We start from the raw sequence: 21,272 nt of genomic DNA, 5'->3' as shown, positions 1-21,272 counted from the left end.
CCTAAGTTGGCTCAGCTAGGGAGCAGGCGAGCGCTCTGGGCCAGCAGTCATAGAGAAGGCTGGTGCCCTGTCTCACCGGCAGGCAAGGAGGAGAGAGAAAAAAAAACCCACTTTCTGGATCTCTGTGGGCAAGGTCCAGGTAAGAGATTGCAGCTCCTCAAGAGCAGTGATCCCATCTTCTCCTCCAGTGGGAAGGGAGGGGCTGGGAGTCAGGGGACCCGGGTTCTAGTCTCTTCTCTGCCGTTGGCCTACTGAGTGATCTTGATATAACCTCTCTGGGCCTCAAAGTTCTCTTTTATAAAATGGGGGTCAGGTGCTGTCATCTCCCTTTTAGACCAAGAGTCAGATCCGATGGTCTTGTTTTGAAGCGCCTGGCCCCAAGAGATGATTGAGCCTTCTGTCCAGAACCTCGGGTGAGCCTCAGTCCTGAGACTTCCCTCCTGGGCATCCGAGCAGAGGAGCCACCACTCACTGCTCTGGTTCCTTCCCACTGGGTTTCACTAGGGCACAGAGGGTGGCGAGCAAGTAGTGCTACACTGGACTAACAGTAGCAGTAGTGATAGTATTTACTGAGCTCCCATTGGGTGCAGTGCTTATGACTAAGTGCTTGGAAAAGTACAACAGAAACACGAGGCCCAGAAGGAGCTCACACTCTTAATAAGAAGCATCATGGCCTAGTGGAGAGAGCATAGGCCTCGGAGACAGAAGAACCTGCGTTCTAATTCTGGCTCTGCCAAATGCGTGCTGTGTGACCTTGGACAGGTCACTTAACGTCTGTGTGCCAGTTTTCTCAACGGTAAACTGGGGACGTGTGTTCTCGCTCCCACTTAAACTGTGAGCCCCATGTGGGACAGGAACTGTGTTTGACCTAATTAACTTGTACCGATCCCAGCATTTAGAACAGTGTTTTATACATAGTAAGCCCCTAACAACTACAGCAACAAAAAAAGAAGCTGCTGACAGACAGCCTGGGGGCCCAGTGGGCAAGGAGCCCTGCCTGTGCTGGGTCTTTGGGAGAATTCACAGTCTCTGCTGTGAGAGCAGCGAGGACAGTGCCAGAGAAGGCAAGCGGCAGCCCCAGTGGCGGTGGGGCAAAAGGGTCAGCGGGACCACTGGGAACAGCCGGTTGGCAGTCGCCCCCGGCAGGGACTGGTCCCCAAAGTGAGGTGGGGGAATCGGCCATGGGTTTTTTTACAGGCGGCCGGCCTGAAGTCAGGCGGCAAAGCTGGCAGCCGGTGTGACACCGGCTCCCCAAATAAGTCCTGTGTTTCAACATCACATGACTGCGCCCAAGTGGTGGGGGTAGAAAGGAAGTGTGAGCAACATCTGCCCGCCTTGGGCAAGAAGTGAAACCAACTTGTTTTTGTTCTGGCTTCTGGCCTAAGAAGGGTGGGGGAGGGGGCTATGGACTGGAGTGCAGGGGAGTATCCCCAACACCCCCCACCAATATAGTGACTGCCAGCCCAGAGGGAGGGGTCACTGGCAGAGATCTGACCTATCTGGGTGAATGGAGAAGGAGGAGGAGGAGAAGAAGTCGTGGAAATAGTAGTAGTTGTTGTTGGGGTGACAATATATACTGAGAGCCACTCCACCGGAGTGCCCTGTATTGAACTTCCCCTGTGGGATAGGGACTGGGTCTGATCTAATTGCACTGACTCTACCCCAGTGCGTAGTACAATGCTTGACACATAACAAATACCACCATCATTAGTAGTAGTATGTAGTGCTCGAGAAGTACAAAACAGCCAAATGACACATTTCCTGTCTGCAAGGGGCTTCAACTGCCAAGGGGGAGGCAGATGTTTCTGGGTCAGTCAGAACGAATGATCAAGTGGGCAATTGAGTGAACATTTATACTCCCCCAGGACTGAGGAGGGGACTGGAGGTGGCTGGGTGGGTTGGTAAGAGTTGTGAGGAGGGACAGGGTGGCCGCCACTGCCTACCTGGCAGGCCCTCTTCCGATGCTTAGGGACAGGGTTGGAGTAGCCAGAGCGGTGGACACGGGGCTTTCCTCCTACTGCACTCCTCATTCATTAATTCAATCGTATTGAGCACTTACTGTGTGCAGAGCATTGTACAGTACTTACTGTGTACTAACCGCCTGGGAGAGTACAATATAACAATAACTCCAATAGACCCCCGAGACACCACCGTTTGGCCTTCCGGTCCATCCTTTGGGGTCCAGTGCTTCATCTCAGGCTTTGTTTGCCCAAGATAGGGCAAAGAGCAGGACCTCAGGTGGCCTCCAGGACTCCCCAGCCACCGTCCAAGGGCAGAGCTAAGCGAGCCCTCCTTCAGGGCGAGATCAATCAATCAATCGTATTTATTGAGCGCTTACTATACTGTCCACCCCATCCCTGATGTTTGCATATATGCAAAGGGCTGGAGGCAGCTGGTCCCGGCACGGCACCTCTCGAGGAATGTGAGTCAGTTGCTGGTAGACACCTGCTCCAGACACGGCCCCTACTGTGCTCCCGGGGCTGCCTGGTGGGGAAGGCGGCGGCAGCCGGCAAGCAAGTCCTCTGGCGGGTGGAGTGGCCAGACGTGGTCAAACAGAGTTGCCCAAAGACAAAATTATCCAGCCTGGGATCACGGGTGTGTCGACAGCTCATTTTGTGGCTGAAGATCTCTGCCCCCTGCCCAGAGGGCAGTGCTCCGGTTCACCAGCTTCTGGCAAACTCATTTCCTGAGCATCTTTAAGAGCACAGCAATTAGCTCAATGCTTCCCTCAGTCGACTCTCAATAAATACTGTGGACTGGCAGCCTACCTGGCTGGCAGTGCAGACCCAAGCCGCTCCTTCCCTCACCCCCAGAGTGCCAGGGCCCAGTTGGAGTCACAGCGTAGTGGACAACTTAGCCGATGGAGGGATGCTGGACTCCCCTTGGCCTGGGGACCCCCTGATTGGGCACGCTGGGCTCGGCACACACCGGGCTCCTCAGACTGGCCAAAGTGCACTTAGCAGGACTGGGCACACTGGGCTCGTATGGACAGGGCCTGCTCAGATCGCACTGCAATGTCTGGGATGACGTAGGGATCAGAAGTGTCCCATCACTCCTTACCCTGCAGAGATTTAGAAACCACATAGTGAAGAAACAGGTCATTCACCAGGCAGGTATTAGCTGTTGGCAATTACCCTGCAGAAACATTCTTTAGCATGCCTCGAGACTGAGTAAGCCTGCCTCATACATTCCTCCTGTTTCCATAGTGACAGCTTGTCACTGACCTGGTGGTCCTTCTTTGGCCAGGTTAGGTGCTGGGAGCCCCGGACCCTGGAGATCATGGAAACCCTCCTCACACCCCATCTCCACCCTGAGCAGGCACTCAACCCTCCCCTCCCTGGCACAGATGAGATATTTTGGAACTGGAAGAGCAGCCTGGAGAAGTTGGCAGGGGGAGAAGAGCAGTGAGGTCTGATTGGGGGATGGGGACAGAGAGCCAGGGGCCTCCCTCCTGGATATGGCAAGCCAGACCCCTTGACACCAGAAGAACCTAATCTTATTATGACTCACTCTTCTTCTTCCGTGCCTGCCCTCATCTCCTCCTGTCAGCCTAACCTCCGGTTTACCCCTTGCTCTCTGCTTTCCTGCCTTTCCCACTTCTGCCCTGTTACCTGTACCGCTTCCCACAAATTCACCAAATCACATCCCTCACCACCCTCAAATCCTCCTAGAAAGCTACCTCCCCCAGGAGGCTTTCCTTGATTAATCCCCATTCCCCTGGCTACTCTTAGTTTTAAATATATTTTGGTTTGATTTTACTCTTGCTGTTACCCGTTGTGACTGTTTTTCCTCCTATTCTCACTGAATTCATTCATTCGTATTTATTGAGCACAATCTGTGTCCCTCGTTAGATTATAAGGTCCTTGAGGCTTGGGAATGAGCTTTTTATTTCTTCCTGTTCTCCCAAGACCCCAGTATAGCACAGTCCCCCCAGGAGGCATCCAGTTTAGCGTTCTGCCCACAGGAGACATTCGATCAATACCACTGATTGATTGACAGGATGATTGTTAGAACAGTACCCGGCCTTCACCATTTCCTGTAACGATTTCACCATCCCTGGCATTGTTATTTGAGGAAAATGGGAAGTTAGGTTTAAAGCTGGCAGTATAAATCGCAGTAGATTTTTCAACGTAATTTCTCAGAGAGGATGACAAGAATTCCATCTCCAGTCTTGTTTCCAGTGCTAGTGACACATCCACGTGAACACAGAAACCAAGTGAGGTCAGCCAGTGCAGCCCAGGACTGTGTTTCTGGAGGCGGAGGAACCAAGTGTTTGTTGCACTCTCGGGCTCCCGGCCTCCTAGTTCCATGTGGAGGAAAGATTCCCTGTGACCCCCCGGAAGGGACATTTTCCTCCAATTAAAGTGTTGGAGGACCACAGGCTTTTATTTCATTTCTTGCTAATTGAGTTTTGTGGTTTGAAAATAAGTCATCAGTCAACAAAGGACCACAGATTTGAATGCCTGACCTGCAGGCTTCTCATAAGTCTCCAAATTTTGAAACAAATGTAACCCTTTCATAATTTGCCTGTCAAACAACTTTACATCCTGTTCTTTTGCCCAGAAGATCATGACCAGAGATCCATTCTGCCCTTGCGCAGGTATTTCAGCTTCAAGTGGCACCTTCCATTCATTAATTTATTCATTCGATTGTATTACTGTGTGCAGAGCACTGTGAGCTTTGGTCCCGCTCTGTGCCCTGGGCCCTTATTCAAAACCAAGGTTGAATTGGCCCTGACTGCTCCATTCAGTCCTCTCTGAAGCCCCGTGGATGGCACAATATTGGCAGAATACAGTGCCTGGGCAAGAGGTGAGACAGACAGGCTGCTGATATGCTTGTATGAGAGAAGGAGAGTGACTTAGTATGGTGCTCCCTACGCAACAGGTTGCAGACCGCTCCAGGGAATGTGTACGTTAAGCATTACATCAGAGGCCTTTTCGGGTAGAACCTGCCAGCCCAAGCCACAGGTTTACTGAAGAATTTTTATTACTGAAAAGCAGAGGTCTGTCAGGGTTTGGCCCCATTAAGATGTTTGAGGAGATTACCACTTCAGGATAATAGTTAACCAGCCGCTTTCAGTTCAGGGCTCAGCGGTGCTGGGGTTTTCCTTCAAAAACAGCCCTGCCTTGGGAGTGGCCATGGACACACAGAGTCCCCAAGGTTTGGTGAGGGTGGTGGCTGGCCACTTTACCGTTTCCTTCGGCCTCTTTAAAAGCAGAGGCTAGAGCTGGAACTGGAGCTGCTGCAGGGACTTGGTTGCCCAGGTGCTCCAGGCCAGCAAGGGGCAGGGAGCTTGCGGGCACTGCCATGGCAGAGCTGTTGACTGAGTCCCTGGGGCACAGACACAGAAGAGAATAATTGGGAACTGACCCTGTCTGTGACGTGAGTCCCAGCCCATCGATAGATTCGGTGGTGAGGATGACAAGAAGGCAACGACTCTGGGCCACTGTCTCTCTCTCACCCATCCCCAGCTCGGAAACAGCCAAGATCTATTGGGTGCCGTGGTGTGTGCTGGTTTCAGCTCCCCGCCTCCCCACCCCAACCACAACTTCCACTTGGGTAAGGAGGCAGCACGGGCCTCAGTGTACTCCCTTCTCTTCCCAAGCGCTTAGTACAGTGCTCTGCACACAGTAAGCGCTCAATAAATACGATTGATTAATTGATTGATTCTCTTCCTTTCTAAATCTGGCAGAGCTCCCCTTTAACCCACTCTCCATTCCCTCCGGCAGGAGTGTAATGTGAGGGTGTGTTAGCAAAGGAGTCGTGCACTCCCCCAATCCCGCTCTGCTCTGACTGACCCAGCCCACCTGGACAGTGGGCTTGCAGGGAAAGTCTGCAGAGCTTTCTAAAGTGAGATTCAGCAGGGGCTCTAATAATGATGATGGTACTTGTTAAGCCCTTATTATGTGCCAATCACTGTTATGAGCACTGGGGTACATACCAGTTAATCAGGTTGGACACAGACCCCGTCCCACGTGGGGCTCATAATCTAAATAGAAGAGAGTAGGATTTAATCTGCATTTTACAGATGAGGTCTGCTGTCGTGTGGGGCCGAGTCAGAGTAGGGCCAACCCGGGGCTTCCTGCTGGGTCCTCGTTTTTTGTCCCACTCCCACTGTTTGCCTGTCATTCCAATCCTCTCTGTGAGGGCAGGACGGAGTCTTGCTGCTGAACTACCCTCCCAGCTGCATTTTCTACAGAGAGACCACAGAGAGAGAGAGAGCAGCGACCACAGCCGAGCCCAAGACCTTCCCTTGTTCCCCACCACTGCTGCTTCAGCAGGGTCAGACATTCCCAAGGCCGGAGCTTTGCGGGCATGGGTGCCTGTCAGAGAGAGGTGTGACCTGTAAGGCTGCTCACCTTGGCCAAGACTCCCAGCCGTCCTGGCGGTTTTTCCACTTGGCATTTTGGCCAAAGAGCGGAGGTCCAGGTCACTGGCAGAGTGCACCTGAGGGTCATCTGGCGTTCCAATCTGTGGGACATTGGCATTGAGTTACCCTTGTCCCTGCGAGTGCTGCCGCACCATTTCAAGTGGGGCCTGGGGTTGTGGCAGCAGTAAATAGGGCCTGTATGGGACTGACTCTGTGAACAGGATGGGTAGAGGGTGGGAGTGGTTTGGACTGGACGTATGTGTCTGAGAACGGGGGGCTGTGGTTAAACTGGGAACGGCTGTTTGGTGTTTGTCTTGGATACCTGTATCTGCTCTGAAGCAAGCTGCTTCACAATAAAACATTTCCTGGGTGACTGGGGTGGGAAACTGTACTCACGTCTCCCCTTCCCCCATTAGCCATTGAAGTGGCCCGGTTAATTGCTAACCTGTCACTTGCTTCCTTAGGTCTCTCCCGAGGTCTGTGTGCATCCCCAGAGAGGCCCTGTGGAGATGTCTAGATCCCCTCCCTCCCCCTGGAGAACTGCATCCCACTTAAGACAAAGTCTGTGCCTCATCCACTGCTCTTGCCACCTCCTGTGGTTGCCTTTTCTCCCAAATTGTTGTTACTGTTATCCGGGATGTTGCTCCTGCACTTTGGACAAAGCAGTGAGCTGAGTGCTGGGGAAAGGGGCTGGGGTCCTGGCCCCAAGAGTAGGGGCAGGGCTGGGGCCGGACATCTTTTCCTGTACTCGGTTCTCGTAGTGAGGGGAGGCAGCTTCTGTGGGTGACCCTGCCTGGAGACACCAAGGGAGAGAGTGCAGGGTCAGCGTCCACCTCCCCCACTAGGTTTGGACAGCTAGCACGTCTTCCCCACCTTAACTCTTCACCAATTCCTAATGCCATCTCTCTTATTTTCTGGCAGACTTGGACCCAGGAGGGGCTCGCCATGGGAAACCACACAGGGAAGCGGGAGCTGCTCCCTGGGGAACCTGCTGAGGTGAGAACCAGGCCAGGCCCCTGCCCTCTCCCCCATCCCTACCCACACCTCGGAGGGTGTATGGGCATACTGGGCTGTGGCTTTTCCAGGGGCCTTGGACTGGGGCGATTCAGAATCCAATCTCTTCTGGGGATTTTCTACGTGCCCTGCTGGGGGCTTGCTTGGCTTTAGCATTCACTGAGCGGAACACGCCTTGCCACGGCCCATGTTCGACAACAGGAAAGACACTGCAAACCACAGAGGGGGAGCTGACAGGTTGGGAGCTGCAGACGACAGATCTGACGTCTCAAAACACCCCAGCTCTCCGTGAACGAAAGTGCTTTTTTCACTTTCACTTCTGGTCAGTTTCCTCTCTGGGCAGGGCCCACGTCCAACTCCTCTTTTAATGCATAGCTGTCTGTCTCCCGACCCACCCCATCAGAAAGATGGGATCAGAGGCATGGGGCTGACAGCACAGGTCCGTCTGGGAGAACATCACAAGTGGCCACTTATAGCCCGGCTCCCCATGAATACGGAGCAGGAAGAGCGGGGAGGAGGGCCGGGGGGTGGTGAGGAGCAGAAAGCCTCTCACCCGACTGGTCTGAGAGGAAGCCAGCATCAGAAAAGAGTAGCCACAGGCCTGGCAGGGCCAGGTTGGCCCTAACCCGGGAGCCCTTGCCCTGGCCCCCAATGGAAGGGGGTGGCAGGAAGTGGCTCAAGTGTGGCCATCTGCCTTCGCCACATGGCACTCCAAGCCTGCTTATGGCCATGACCCTCAGGGAGAAATTTAGAGCAGAAGGGGCCTCTGGTTTCCCCCAACTGAAACCAACACTATCAAATGGCAGGTCCAGAATCGTTCTGGGTGCCACACAAGTGCGACAAAGAGGCACCCTTCAGAACAAATCCAACGGCACGCAGTGGGGTCTAGTGGAAAGAGAATGAGCCCGGGAGTTCATTCATTCATTCATTCTATCATATTTATTGAGCGCTTACTGTGTGCAGAGCACTGTACTAAGCGCTTGGGAAGTACAAGTTGGCAACATATAGAGACGGTCCCTACCCAACAGCGGGCTCACAGTCTAGAAGGGGGAGACAGACAACAAAACAAAACATATTAACGAAATAAAATAAATAGAATAAACATGTACAAGTAAACTAAATAAATAGAGTAATTAATACGTACAAACATATATACATGTACACAGGGGCTGTGGGGAGGGGAATGAGGTAAGGCGAGGGGGATGGGGAGGGGGAGGAGGGGGAGAGGAAGGAGGGGGCTCAGTCTGGGATTAGCAGGCCTGGGTTATATTTAATAGCTGCTTTGTGATCTTGGGCAAGTCACAACTTCTCTGGGCCTCACTTTCCTCATCTGTAAAAGGGGAGTAAAGTACCCATTTTCCCTCTCTCTTAGTCTATGCCATGTGGGACGGGGCATTGTCCGATCTGCTCATCTTGCTTCTACCCCAGTACTCGGTCACAGTGCTTGGCACGTAGTAGGTGCATAACAAGTAATGCAAAGGGAGTTGACTCTTCAGTGGTTCAAGAAGCCGAGGCAAAGTTGGTATTGCGGAGTGGTGTTGGTGATGGTATTGGTCATGTGGGGTGAGGTTGTGTGTGTGTATGCACAACTAGCCACCTTTTCCACGTGGGATGGAAGACCACAGACAGGGAGGAGAGGGTGTGCACATGGAGGAGAGGATGTGGCCCTCAGCCCAGGCCTGGCTCAGCCATGCAGATTCCAATGCCTCTATCTCTCCGCCAGCCAGAGATAAGTCCAGGGCAAGGGGGACAAGGGTGGGGGTTTGACCTCAGTTTAACCTGTGCAACTCAGAGACATCCCACCCAGCTGCAGGCTGACCCGAGCCCTTGACTCCAGGAGACTTGGCAATAAGACCCCGAATCTCATTTTTGTTCCGGCAGCCAGCCCCTTGATTTCTGTCCGAAACCATGGCCAGAAAGACCCTCTGCCCACCTGCTGCTGTCCTGGTGCCTGCAGGGCTTTATCCCCGGGGCCAGAGACCCAGCTAGACCTGCCTCTTTGAGCCTCACTGAAGTTCTCTCTTGGGCTTTGTATTGCCTTCCCTTCCGAAGCACCCAGTACAGTGTCTTGCACTCCAAAGGTGCTCAGTACATAGACGGCTGGCTGACGGCTTACTTCATTCCAGGCCCCAACCCTCGCTGGGGTATCACTGTCATTGGGGTATCGCTGTCAGCCGTAAGGATGCCAGGGCAGTGGACTCAAGTGACACCTCTCTCTCCTACTGCCAAGCACTGTTCTAAGCGCTGGGGTAGATACAGGTAAATGAGGTTGTCCCACGTGGGGCTCACAGTCTTAATCTCCATTTTACAGATGAGGTAACTGAGGGACTAAGAAGTTAAGTGACTTGCCCAAAGTCACACAACAGACAAGTGACGGAGCCGGGATTAAAACCCACAACCTCTGACTCCCAAGCCCGTGCTCTTTCCGCTAAACCATGCCGCTTCTCATTTGAAATTTCTATTTGAACTGGAGGCGATTAGAAAACACACACCCCACCACACTTTTAAATTAGATCCTAAAGGGAAGAAGTGTTACCTGTAGATGAGCTGAGAAAATGATTACCTCAGAGAGCCCAAGTAAGGGAAGGGAAGAGGAGAGGGAGAGGAGATGTGGGGAAGGAAGGAGAAGGGAGGAGAGGAGCTAATAGTGGCCCTAATTATTGGCTGAGGGAGGCACAATCAGAAGCCTCTGCCCCTCCCAGGACAGTGTGATGAATGTCACCAGCCCCTCCCTTTGAAAGGAACAGGGTCACCTTCCTTCATTACCAACAGCCCCTTTGCCCACCAGCTCACCGCCCCCCTATCTCTGTGAATCGGGGTCTCCCACCGCAGAGCAAAACTTGAACTTCACACTGGAAAATGAGGCTGCAGTGAACCAAAAAGTACTGTTGGAACCCATTACTATCGGCTTTAAAGCACTCAACCACCCTGCCCACTCCTACCTCACCTCGCTACTCTCCTACTAGAACCCAGCTCGCACACTTTGCTCCTCTAATGCTAACCTTCTCACTGTACTTCCATCTCATACATCTTCCTGCCGACATCTCCCCCGTGTCACGGTCAGTTGATCATATTTATTGAGTGCTTACTGTGTGCAGAGCGCTATACTGAGCTCTTGGGGGAATAAAATATAACAATATAACAGACACGATCCCTGACCACAGTGAGCTTATAGTCTAGAGAGGAGACAAACATTAGTACAAATAGATAAATTATATATATGTACATAAGTGTCTGTGGAGCTGAGAGAGTGGAAAAATTAAGGAAGCGAGTCAGAGTGACACAGAAGAGAGTGGAAGAAAAGGAAAAGAGGGCTTAGTCAGGGAAGGCCTCTTGGAGGAGATGTGTCCTTAATAAGGTTTTGAGCCAGGGGAGAATAATAGATATGAGGAGGGAGGGCATTCCAAGCCAGAGGTGGGATGGGGATAAGGGGTCAGTGGCAAAATAGACGAGATTGAGGTACAATAAGAAAGTTAACATTAGAGGAGCAAAGTGGGTGGGGTGGGTTGTAGTGGGAGAGTAGCGAGGCAAGGTGATTAAATGCTTTAAAGCCAATGGTGAGGAGTTTGTTTGATGAGGAGATGGATGGGCAACCACTGGAGGTTCTTGAGGAGTGGGGAAACGTGCTCTTAATATTTTGGTAGCAGAATGACCCAGGCATCAGAGTGAAGTATGGACTGGAGTGGGGAGAGACAGGAGGCTGAGAGGTCAGCAAGGAGGCTGATATAGTAATCGAGGCAGGATAGGATAAGTGATTGGATTAATGTGTTAGCATTAATGTGGTAGCAGTTTGGATGGAGAGGAAAGGGCGGATTTTAGTGATGGATTGAATATGTGGGTTGAATGAGAGAGAGAGGAGTCAAGGATAATGCCAAGGTTATGGGCTTGTGAGTCAGGAAAGATGGTGATGCCATCCTGCCTCTGGCCTGGAATACTCTCCCTTTTCATATTTGACAGTTACTCACAGTATCACAAAGGGGACAGACCTAAGAGTATAATCAGATAGGAGGAAGTATTCAGGTGTAAAGCTATGTATGTAAGGGCTTTTCGATAAGGCGGAGAGGTAGCCAGAATGGTTGATGAGGGAGTTGGGATAAAAGCAGAAGAGATGAGACATTCATCAGGGAAGACCTCCTGGAGGAGACGTAATCTCAGAGAGCTTTGAAGATGGGCAGAGCTGTGATGTGCCGGAAATGAAGTGGGAGGGAGAACCAGGCAGGGGGGAGGGCATGAGCAGGAAGTCGCGGGCAAGATGAGGCACAATAATATCGGTACTGAATGACAGAATGAAGTGACTTTTTTTAAGCTTTCATTTGTATTGTCCATCAGAGAAAGCTAAATGTATCCCCCAGTCAAAATGTGTGGTTTCAGCAGGTGTGTCAAATTCAGAGTGAAACTGGGACCAGTAAATTCTGCCTTCGGGGTTTCAAACACTAAACCACCAGCTGCCTTCCCATGGCAATATTAGATGATGAGTTTCTGTTGCCTCTCTGCATGGGCAGATTCCAACAGGGCCTGAGCCACGGAAGTATTTTTGCGTTTGTCTCCCCCGTTAGGATGAAACTCCTTGAGGGTAGGGATGGTGTCCCTTCACTATTCTGTACTTCCCAAGCCCCTGGTACACTACACCGTACCAAGTCAGGGCCCAGTGAGCAGGTTGGATGAAAAGACAAAACTCAATCAATTGGTGACCATCAGGGTGGCCTGGCCAGATTGAGGGGGATTAGAGGGGAAGGCCTCCTGGAGGAGGCAGCTTTCTGAGTGGCTGAGGTGGGGAGCGGATGGTCTGGTCTCCCTCTCTGCTCCTGCCCTAGACCAGAGTGGTTCTTGCACCATTCCAAAGGAGCGTCTAAAAATAGCCTTTCCAGGCCAGTGCTACAGTGTCTCAGGCCATAAACCCTCTGGACTGTAAGCTCGCTGTGGGCAGGGAGCATTGAATAGTACTCTTTCAAGCACTTAGTACAATATTCTGCACTCAATAAGCATTCAATAAATACCATTGATCAAGTTTTTTATAGTATTAAGCGCTTACAACATGCCAGGCACTGTACAAAGTGTTGGGGTAGGTACAAGCAAATCAGGTTGGACACAGTCCATGTCCCACGTGGGGCTCACTGTCAATCTCCATTTTATAGATGAAGTAACTGAGGCCTAGAGAAGTGAGTAGATTTGCCCAAAGTCACACAGCAGACAAGTGACGGAGCTGGGATTAGAACCCAGGTCCTTCTGACTCCTGGACAACTGACTGAAAGCCACCAGCTTGGGTGCGGGCCAGGAACCACACAGAATGGATCTGTCCTCTCATACCTCATTGAGAAGCCTCCAGAGACTGGCAAGGCCCAGCCAGGGGAAACCACTGAACAACTGAGGCCCTCTCCAAAGATTGTCTTGGTTCAGTCTGTCCCTGGCCGGGCTCGTTTTCACCTGGAGTCTAGGAGTCCCGGCCTCGGGGCCTCTGACAAGTCTCGGCTCAGCTGTCGTCCAGGTGGGGCCACGATGACCACTGGGTGTCCAGCCAGTCTGTCCCCTGTGTCTGGTGCGGATCTAGAGTTTACTTCTCAGAGCCAGCCTCCCTGGATGGCTGCCATTGACCCCAGGTGCCATGCGGGTGAGCTGATGGCACTGCCCTTTCTGTTTCAGGAAGCCGAGACCCACGAGGGAGAGGCAGCCAGCCACAGCAGCCCTGCCACAATGAGCCTGAGTCCCGATTCTCCAGAGGACAATGACGTGTTTGGTAGGTCTGGGAGACCCGAGGTACAACCAGGGACACAAGAGGGGCAGAGCCTGGGGCACAATCGCAATAGGAGCCAGGGACAACAGCCAGGGGTGCAACCGTGGGCACAGCTGGTGCCACAGGAAAGCAGAGAAGTGGCTGTGCCCACAACACACCCTCAGTGCAGTGCTGTTGGGTCCCTGGTGCGTCTTCCTCCCCTCCCCCATGTCCAGAGAACATTGGTGGGTTATTACTGTCTCTCCCTGCCACATTACCCATGCCCTCTTGTCTCGGGGGTGATGCTGTGATGCTACTTCTTTGGCCATGATTTCTCATGCCTCCTTCAGGCCCAGCCTTCCAGCCCCTGCCCTCGTCCTTCCTCCTTCTCCAGGCTGGAGGGCTGGTTATCCATCCTCTTGATCACTTTCTCAGGTAGGCAGAAGCCCTGGCCTCCAAAGGAAAAGTGTCTCCTGAGCTCGCTCTGGGTCACCAGTCATCAGCCCAAAGTTGCTCTCAGGGTTGGCGCTACCTCCCCACCCACTTCTGCCCATGAAGGATCTGCCAGGCCAGACCAGCAGAGGGTAGGACCGCCCTTTCTCCCTCAGAGGCCCATCAGCTTCTGTGGTGGGGATAGGGCAGCCCTGAGGCGGGAGTTTGACACTTTGGGACTGTGTGAGGCCCAGGAATCCCGGAATCCCCCACGCCAAGGCCAAGAACTGAACCCCGCTGGCCTGGCCTTGTGCTTAGAGATGGGGAAGAGGATTCCGAGGCAGACAGCGTGGGGCCCCAAGGCCCGGTTGGGCAGGAAGGGAGTGGGACCCCCTCACCTGCCTGTACCTCAGGGCTCTTTGGCTTCTCTTCCCCCAAGATCCACAAGGCCAGTTCTGCCCTGCAGCCCCTGCCACCCCTTCTCTCCCTCATGGCAATCTCAGCCAGCTAGCACATTCCCCATGAGCGGCGTGTTCTGTTTGATTCTATGTAAGCCCGGAGACTAATCAGTCAGCAACGTTTTCCATCCACGGTTCAGTCCTGCTCATGGCTGAGGCTGAAAATAGCCTCCCAACAGCTCCCACAGGGGGGCACCCTAGCCCTAGCTCCCTGACCAGCACCAGGAACGAACAATAGTTGACATCAAGCTTGTACACACACACTTGCACACACGTTCACATGCACAGCAGCAGCCACCTGGATCTGAACCAAAAAGCTACCGTCTGGGCCCTCACCGGCTCCCCGCCGTCCCTCCGCGAGGCAGTCTTTAAGAACACCAGCCGTGATGGGTTCCTTCCACGGTAGTCAGCACTGCAGCTAATTTCACCCAGCCTGATGTTGGATTTAGGGCCAGGAGAAAAAGACTGTCGCTATTTTCCAAGGGATGGCAGGTACCCATGCCTGGCAACTCTTGAAGGACCGTCTCCAGGACACAAGGTGACGCTCAGAGTCTGGGGTGGAAGGGTTTTCCAGAGGAGCGGAAGCATATTTGAACAGGACATCCAGGTCTCTCATTGTAGACCCAAATCTGACTGCAAGAAAGAAGCTGAGTGGGGACCATACCCCCTCCAAATCCTTGCTGTACTCCTTTGGCGCTGGGGGAAAGATTGTACTGGTCTCCCCATCTCTGTCCCGGACAGCCAGCCCATCATAAACAAGCGTCTGAATCTTAATGAACTATTCAGGGCAGCAAAAGCTGCTGGTTTACAAAACTCAAGATATACCGGCAGGGTCAAATCCTTTCGTAAGAGCTAGAAAACCCAGGTCAGGGTCTTGGTGCTGTCCCCTGCACTTTTCCTGTGCCAGGTATGCTGTGGAGATGGTGTCCGGTGGTGCCCACTAGGCTCTGAAGCCTCACTGTGCCCCTCCCACAGTGGCTGGGCAGCGGCGTTCCTCACAAGTCGGTACGGGAGGACTCTGGCTCGGAGCTGGCCATCAGTGGAGGGTGACAAAGGCTGCTGGAGTCTGCTCTTTGGCTTCTTGAAACCTGTGGCCTGGGGGGTTCCTGGGCCATCTTCTCAGAGGCCCGGGGGAATTTAAGCAGGTTGTTCCCTCCGTGTTTGCCCATCCTGATGGGAATACCACTGGTTCTGGGACCCTTTGTCCATGTTCATGGCTCCGACTGTTGCGGTGACTTCCCCAAGGGCGTTTTTTTTTCTTTTATATACTATGTGCCAGGCACTGTTCTAAGCACTGGGGTAAATACAAGCTAATCAGATTGGACACCGTCCCTGCTCCCCAAGGGGCTCAGAGTCTTAATCCCCGTTTTACAAATGAGGTAACTGAGGCACAGAAAAGTGAAATGCCTTCCCCAAGGTCACACAGCAGATGAATGGCGGAGTCAGGATTAGAACCCAGGTCCTTCTGACTACCAGGCCTGTGCTCTAGCTATTTGGCCAAACTGCTGGTTGGAACAGGGGCTTTGCTGTGAATGCTGGGTTGGAAGTTTTCTTTGCTCTGTAGGCCCCTATCTTCCATAGAACAGAGGGTGTCTAGGGGGCCGTCAAGAAGTGGTGGCTATTTTTGTTGGATCCTCTCGTCCTCGGAGGGATGAGAAAGGTTGGCAGGTCCCTACAGGGCCGCTCATTCTGTGTTATCTCCTGAACATTTACGTTGTCAGAATTGACAGAGGACACCCAAGTTGGGTCTGGTGGCAGCTTGCAAGGAGCTATCTTTTTTTCTTGGTTTGACTCTCCTGGCCTAAAGGGATTTGGTCTTGGCCTGTCCTTCATCACGCCCTGAGGGGCTGTGGGGTTGCTTAGTTCCTTATTATTAGGGAACAGTCAGGGTCAGGGCTTTCCTTTCTGAGCCAACGCCCTGCCCTGTTCGCCGCCCACCTGCCTTTTATATTGGTGACTGCTGCAGCAGGGTGGATGTCTCACCTATGTCCCCGTTCTCTGGGAGCCCAACATGGGCCCCAGAACCAACTTGTGATTTGGTGGTAACTTTTCAATGCAACAGTGGAACTGTCAATTCGCCGGGAGCTCAGAGCAGAAGTCTCTACGTGATACAGATTTCCAGAAATGTTATTTTGTCAGTCCCCCTGTGGCTGGCACCCTGAGGTCTCTGAAAGACCCCTCTGGGGGCTGGGCCCTCACAAAGGCAATGGCAAAAATCACTGTTTCCACAGTAGATAGCCTGGGATCCGGGCACAGTCTAGTGGCCTTGGCAGGGCGTTGCCTTGGGCCCACAACACTCTGGTGGAAGTTCCCCGCCGCTGCCATTGAGAAAGGCTCTTTACATGGAGGGTGGGGGGTTCCTGTCCCAGACCCACAGGGATCACGAGGCCTTCTCGCCTCTGAACCCCACCCCAGCGTGGGCTGTGCTGATGCCCTCCGCCGCCATGGCCTGTGGTCGACCCTGTCCACAAGACCAAGTTTGTGCCGGGTGAGCCGCAGTGAAATCCAGTGACAGTCCTTTCCTCTCAGAGAACGAGAGGCTTCCCTTCTCTGGGACTTTCGGCTTTGTTCGATTCGTCCGGCGCCTGGGGAGAGGTTTGGTGTCTTTCCCTTTGTTTCAGACCCCAGAGGGATGATACTTCCTTCCAGGGTGGAGGGAGAAGAAGGAGCGTGACAGGGCCCACTTTCTGGGCTCCTTCTCTCCGTGGGACTCCTCCTCTATCCCCCTTCCTGGGCTCCTTGGTGAGTGTAAACGGCGATAAGGGTCCTCGGTCCCCTTCTGGGTGTCCCAGCAGAAGAAGCCCCAGGATCCTCAAGTCACTTGAGGTCAGGGAAGGCCACAAACGGCCGTCTGAGCAGCCAGGGGAGCAGAGGGTGAGAACGTCAGCCCTGAGCTTGGCACAAAAAGCAGCAGCTGTTGTGGGCTGCAGCCAGGAGTCGGGAGGTGCCTCTGCCCGCTCTGCCTCACCCTGCTCACCCACTACGGGCGGAGACCAGCTCTGCAGGGCTGCCCACTCTCATTACCTCTATCCACTTGTTGCCAAGCCCCTTGGCTTCAGGCCCAAGCCTGGTCACTCTGTGCCACCCTAGCTCTTCATATGATAGAAAGTAACCTATAGTGGCCGTCGGTCATCTCGACCAGTAACCACCCCTGGCTGGGTCAGAGACTCTTCCTACTGCCCTGCCTGGCAGGGAGGCAGGTAGTGTGAGAACAGGTGGAGAGGGTCTCCCCTTTCTCGTCTCCTCTCTCTGCCCTCTCCTTGAGAGGCAGTGTGGCCTGGAGAAACGAGCACAGGGCCAAGAGTCAAGGAACACAGGCTAGAGCCTCCCAGCTAGGCCTCCCTTCACCCCCAGCCCAGCCTGCTGGGTGACCTCAGGCCTCAGCTTGCACATCTGTTAAATAGGGGTAAGAAAGCTGTTTTGCCTCCCTCTCAGCCTGAACCCTGTGTAGGACAGAGGCTTGGTGCAATCGGTTGTTCTGAATCTACTTCAGTACTTGGCATTTAAATAAGTGCTTAATAAATCAATCTAGGGAGGTTTGAGAATATGTAGCGAAAGGAACACTGTGACACAGTCCTGATTTTAACTGTTGCAGACCTGCCCTAATCAATATGATATTTGTGCTAAGCACTGCGCTAAGTACCGGAGTAGCCGCTGAACCAGCAAGAAACAGGTGGGCTTGCCCTGTCTACACAGCTCGGTTCCCGAGGCGACCTCCTGTCCCACTGGAGAAGGATCAGAGGTGTTTCCCAGGGAAATGCATTCCCAGCACAAGCAGAGCATCTCCCCGAGGCCTGCGGCCTGAGCTCAAAAGCCAGGCCAGTTCCCATGTCAAGCCGCTCCCATCTGAGGTGAAACGAAGAAGTTTGCCAGACTCCACACTCAAGCTCTTTCTGATTCCCTAAAGCTTCTTCCCGGCCCGCTTCCCAGCCGCTGAGGTGGGAGGAATGCCGGAATTCAGAGTTCTACCTCGGAGCCCCAGCGGGTGAGGAAGGCACGGAGAAGCCTCTCTTCTCTTCCCGCCTAGTTGTTACTCTGTTGGCCACCTGTTTACACCGAGCCTGGTTGAGCAGTTGGTCTCCAGCTCATCATCATCATCAATCATATTTATTGAGCGCTTACTATGTGCAGAGTACTGTACTAAGCGCTTGGGAAGTACAAATTGGCAACATATAGAGACAGTTCCTATCCAACATTGAGCTCACTGGCGGTCACTCCTAGATGTGTGACAAGGGAAGAGAGGTGGCTCTCACTCCCACCAGCTGGTACAGGAGTGGGGAATAAGCTGCCCTGACCCTTATCCTTTTCTGAAAAGCTGATATTGTATCCCCACAAGGGGTCAATCCCGTCACTCAGCCCCTCCCTCAGCGATCATTGTCCTGTACGGAGCCAGGCTGGGGCCAGAGCCAGAGGAGAGAGCACGGCCAGCCCCCTCAGGGGCCACAGAGAGAAACTCTGGCAGTGGGGAGGAACCTCGGCGAGGACCAGCTTCTGCCAGGGCTGGCCTTTGCTGAAAATAGCCTGTTGCCCTGGTGTAAGGAAGCAGCATGGCCTAGTGGATAGAGCACGTGTCTGGGAGTCGGAAGGGTCTAAATTCTAATCCCAACTCTGCCACTCGTCTACTGTGTGACCTTGGACCAGTCATTTAGAGAAGCAGTGTGGCTCAGTGGAAAGAGCACAAGCTTGGGAGTCGGGTCACGGGTTCTAATCCGCCACTTATCAGCTGTGTGATGTTGGGCAAGTCCCTTGACTTCTCTGTGCCTCAGTTACCTCATCTGGAAAATGGGGATTAAGACTGTGAGCCCCACGTGGGACAAGCTGAGTACCTTGTGTCTCCCCCAGCACTTAGAATAGTGCTTGACACATACCAAAATTATTATTATTATTATTTATTTAACTTCTCTGTACCTCAGTGCCCTCATCTGTAAAATGGGGATTAAGATTGTGAGCCCTGTCTGGAACAGGGACTTGTGTCCAACCTGATTATCTTGTATCCACTTCAGTGCTTAGAACAGCGCCTGGCACATAGTAAGCACTTAACAAATACCACAGTTATTATTATTAAGAGGGAAAATCCTCATCCCCTATGATGGGACCAGGGTCAGCAGTTTGTGAGAGAAGGAGAGTCCACCCATCAGGTTTGGCAACCACAGTGGGGACGTCACATCATGCAAGACAGGTGGTCTCCCCAGATGTGGGTGACATTTCAGGGACCTCTGGATAGGCATGAGTGCCCATGGGAGGCGCGAACAGGGATCATGACCCTGGAAGGGAAAGGCCACATAGATGGAGCAGCAGCAGAGGAGCCCCAGGCTGCTCTCCATCCACTGACCGATCATGGCAGATACTGCGGGGGCTGTGTACCCTCCACTTTCGAGTTTGGCCTCTTGGGGTTGTTTCTGTGGCCTGAAACTTAAAGGCATTTCAAGGAACTGTGAACAGTAATAATGATAGCTTACTATGTGCCAAGCACTCTGCTAAATGCTATGATAGACACAGAACAATGAGATCAGACACAGAGGCCCAACATGAGCTCACAGTCTAAGAGGGAAAAACAAACAAACAGGGATTTTATTATTCTGTCCCTGGCCTACTGGGGACTTTAACTGTTCTTGTGCTCCAGTATTCCCCTATGTAAAATCAATTAGTGGTATTTAGTGAGCTCTTACAGCATGCAGAGCACGGGACTGAGCATTTGGGAAAGTACAATACAATAAAGTTGGTAGACACAGTACCTGCTCACAGGGAGATAACAGTCTAAAGGGAAAAGGGACCCCGCCCCTTCTTGCCGCTTTGCCAGGGATGTTGTGAGGTCACTAAGGTCACTGATGTGGAGGTACAAGCACTGGAAAAATGCAAAGAACAAAGGGAATTAGTCAAGACTGTGGCTCCCAGACCCCGAGACAGGAGAGATGGCCACCCCTGCCAACCCAGAACTAAGCACCCCAGACCAAGGCCTGATTAATTCTCCTGGGAGCCGGGAACTATTAGATTTTGTGGGGCCCTTTAGACATGTGCTTTTCCTAATTTAAAACTGAATACATAAAACCGCTTTAGGCCTACATTTCGGTCTCCTAACATGTTCGGGGCTGCAGCTGTTTGCCATCTGCCCTCCCTCACTCCCCAGCCTGGTCTGTGTTCCCCTCTCCACAGGTCCTGCCATGCTGGGAACTTGGGCAGAGGAAAAAGCCCCATTGACTCCCGCCCTGATGTGTGGGGTTTGGGGGGCCAAGGTGGTCTCTCCTTAGCAGTTGCTGGGGCCACACTGCAGGGACTCCAGAGTGTATCCTGAGCCCCATTCAGCTCCCAAGCTCTGGCATGGCCAGCAGGTCCCGGGAGACCGACGCCAGCTCTGCCAGCCCAGCCCCAGGAGTGCCCACGCTGCCCCGGCAGTGATCAGGCATGAAGCACCCCTCCTCCCGGACTGTAGACACGTCTCCCTTGACAATGCCACCCCCACAGTTGAGGCCCGGACCGGACCTCCTCTCTCAGGGTGGGGAGGGGCAGGTGAAGCCCCAGGAATTGGACTTGGAGGGCAGCTGGCCCCTTCCCCCACTCCCAGCCCCTCTCCCCACGCCCCCAGCACTGTACCCGAGTCACCCAAGATGAGGAGGCCGTGACAATCAGCCTCTGTGAATCGGTCGGGGGTGGGGGCCACCGGCCTAACAACAGGACTTCGTTAGCTGAGCCTCTGGGAGAGGGGAGGGGGAGGCGGGCCGGGGTCCACAGCCTTGGGTTGGTAGGCGGCTGCTCCTTCGGGTTAGTTGAAAGGGATGAAGCTGAGTTTACCAGTGCCTCCCTCCCAGGGGCCTGGAGCAAACTGGAAGGTGATCCTTCTCGATCCAGTTAGTCGTGGTCGACCCTCACAGTCAGCGATGTTTGCTTTGTGGCCTATACTGTGTTTCTGGGGGCGAGCCATGCTTCAGTAGCTACCCCAGTTGGTCTGAGCAAGTGCTAAAAGTCCCCAGGACCATGGGGAGGGGGAAGTGGTGGGCCCCTGGAGGGATGGGGGACCAGCGTTGGGGATGGGGGAAAAGGGAGGACCGAGGGCCGGCAGGGAAGAGGGCTTGGGGGACCAACAAAGGAGGGGAGGGAGACAGTAGGGTGGGGGGTGAAGGGAGAGCAGTCCTCCCCCGGCCAGGGGAGAGTCTGGGAGATTGGGGTATTCGGGCAATTGAAACAATATGTTCCAGAGAGACAAGGCTTGGTTCTGTGTGAGCGGGTGGGCAGCTGAAATGCATTTGTGTCCAAGTGTTTGAAGACTTTCTGCGGGGGCCTGGAAGGGTCC

At 53.3% G+C, this 21,272-nt stretch overlaps 1 protein-coding gene across 1 annotated transcript in view; it reads left to right on the top strand.

Moving 5' to 3' along the window:
* The window catches only part of LOC119949201 (myelin basic protein), a 49,620-nt gene that overhangs the window by 6,487 nt on the left and 21,861 nt on the right, over positions 1-21,272 (top strand). Inside the window, exons 2-3 of the mRNA XM_038770751.1 lie at positions 7,292-7,366; positions 13,025-13,118. Coding sequence (XP_038626679.1) covers positions 7,316-7,366; positions 13,025-13,118 — 145 coding nt within the window. The 5' untranslated portion in view covers positions 7,292-7,315. The remainder of the gene's footprint in view (positions 1-7,291; positions 7,367-13,024; positions 13,119-21,272) is intronic.

Source organism: Tachyglossus aculeatus, chromosome X2, assembly GCF_015852505.1.
Source record: "Tachyglossus aculeatus isolate mTacAcu1 chromosome X2, mTacAcu1.pri, whole genome shotgun sequence".
Classification (NCBI taxonomy): domain Eukaryota; kingdom Metazoa; phylum Chordata; class Mammalia; order Monotremata; family Tachyglossidae; genus Tachyglossus; species Tachyglossus aculeatus.
This window is presented reverse-complemented; position numbering and strand designations above follow the sequence as displayed.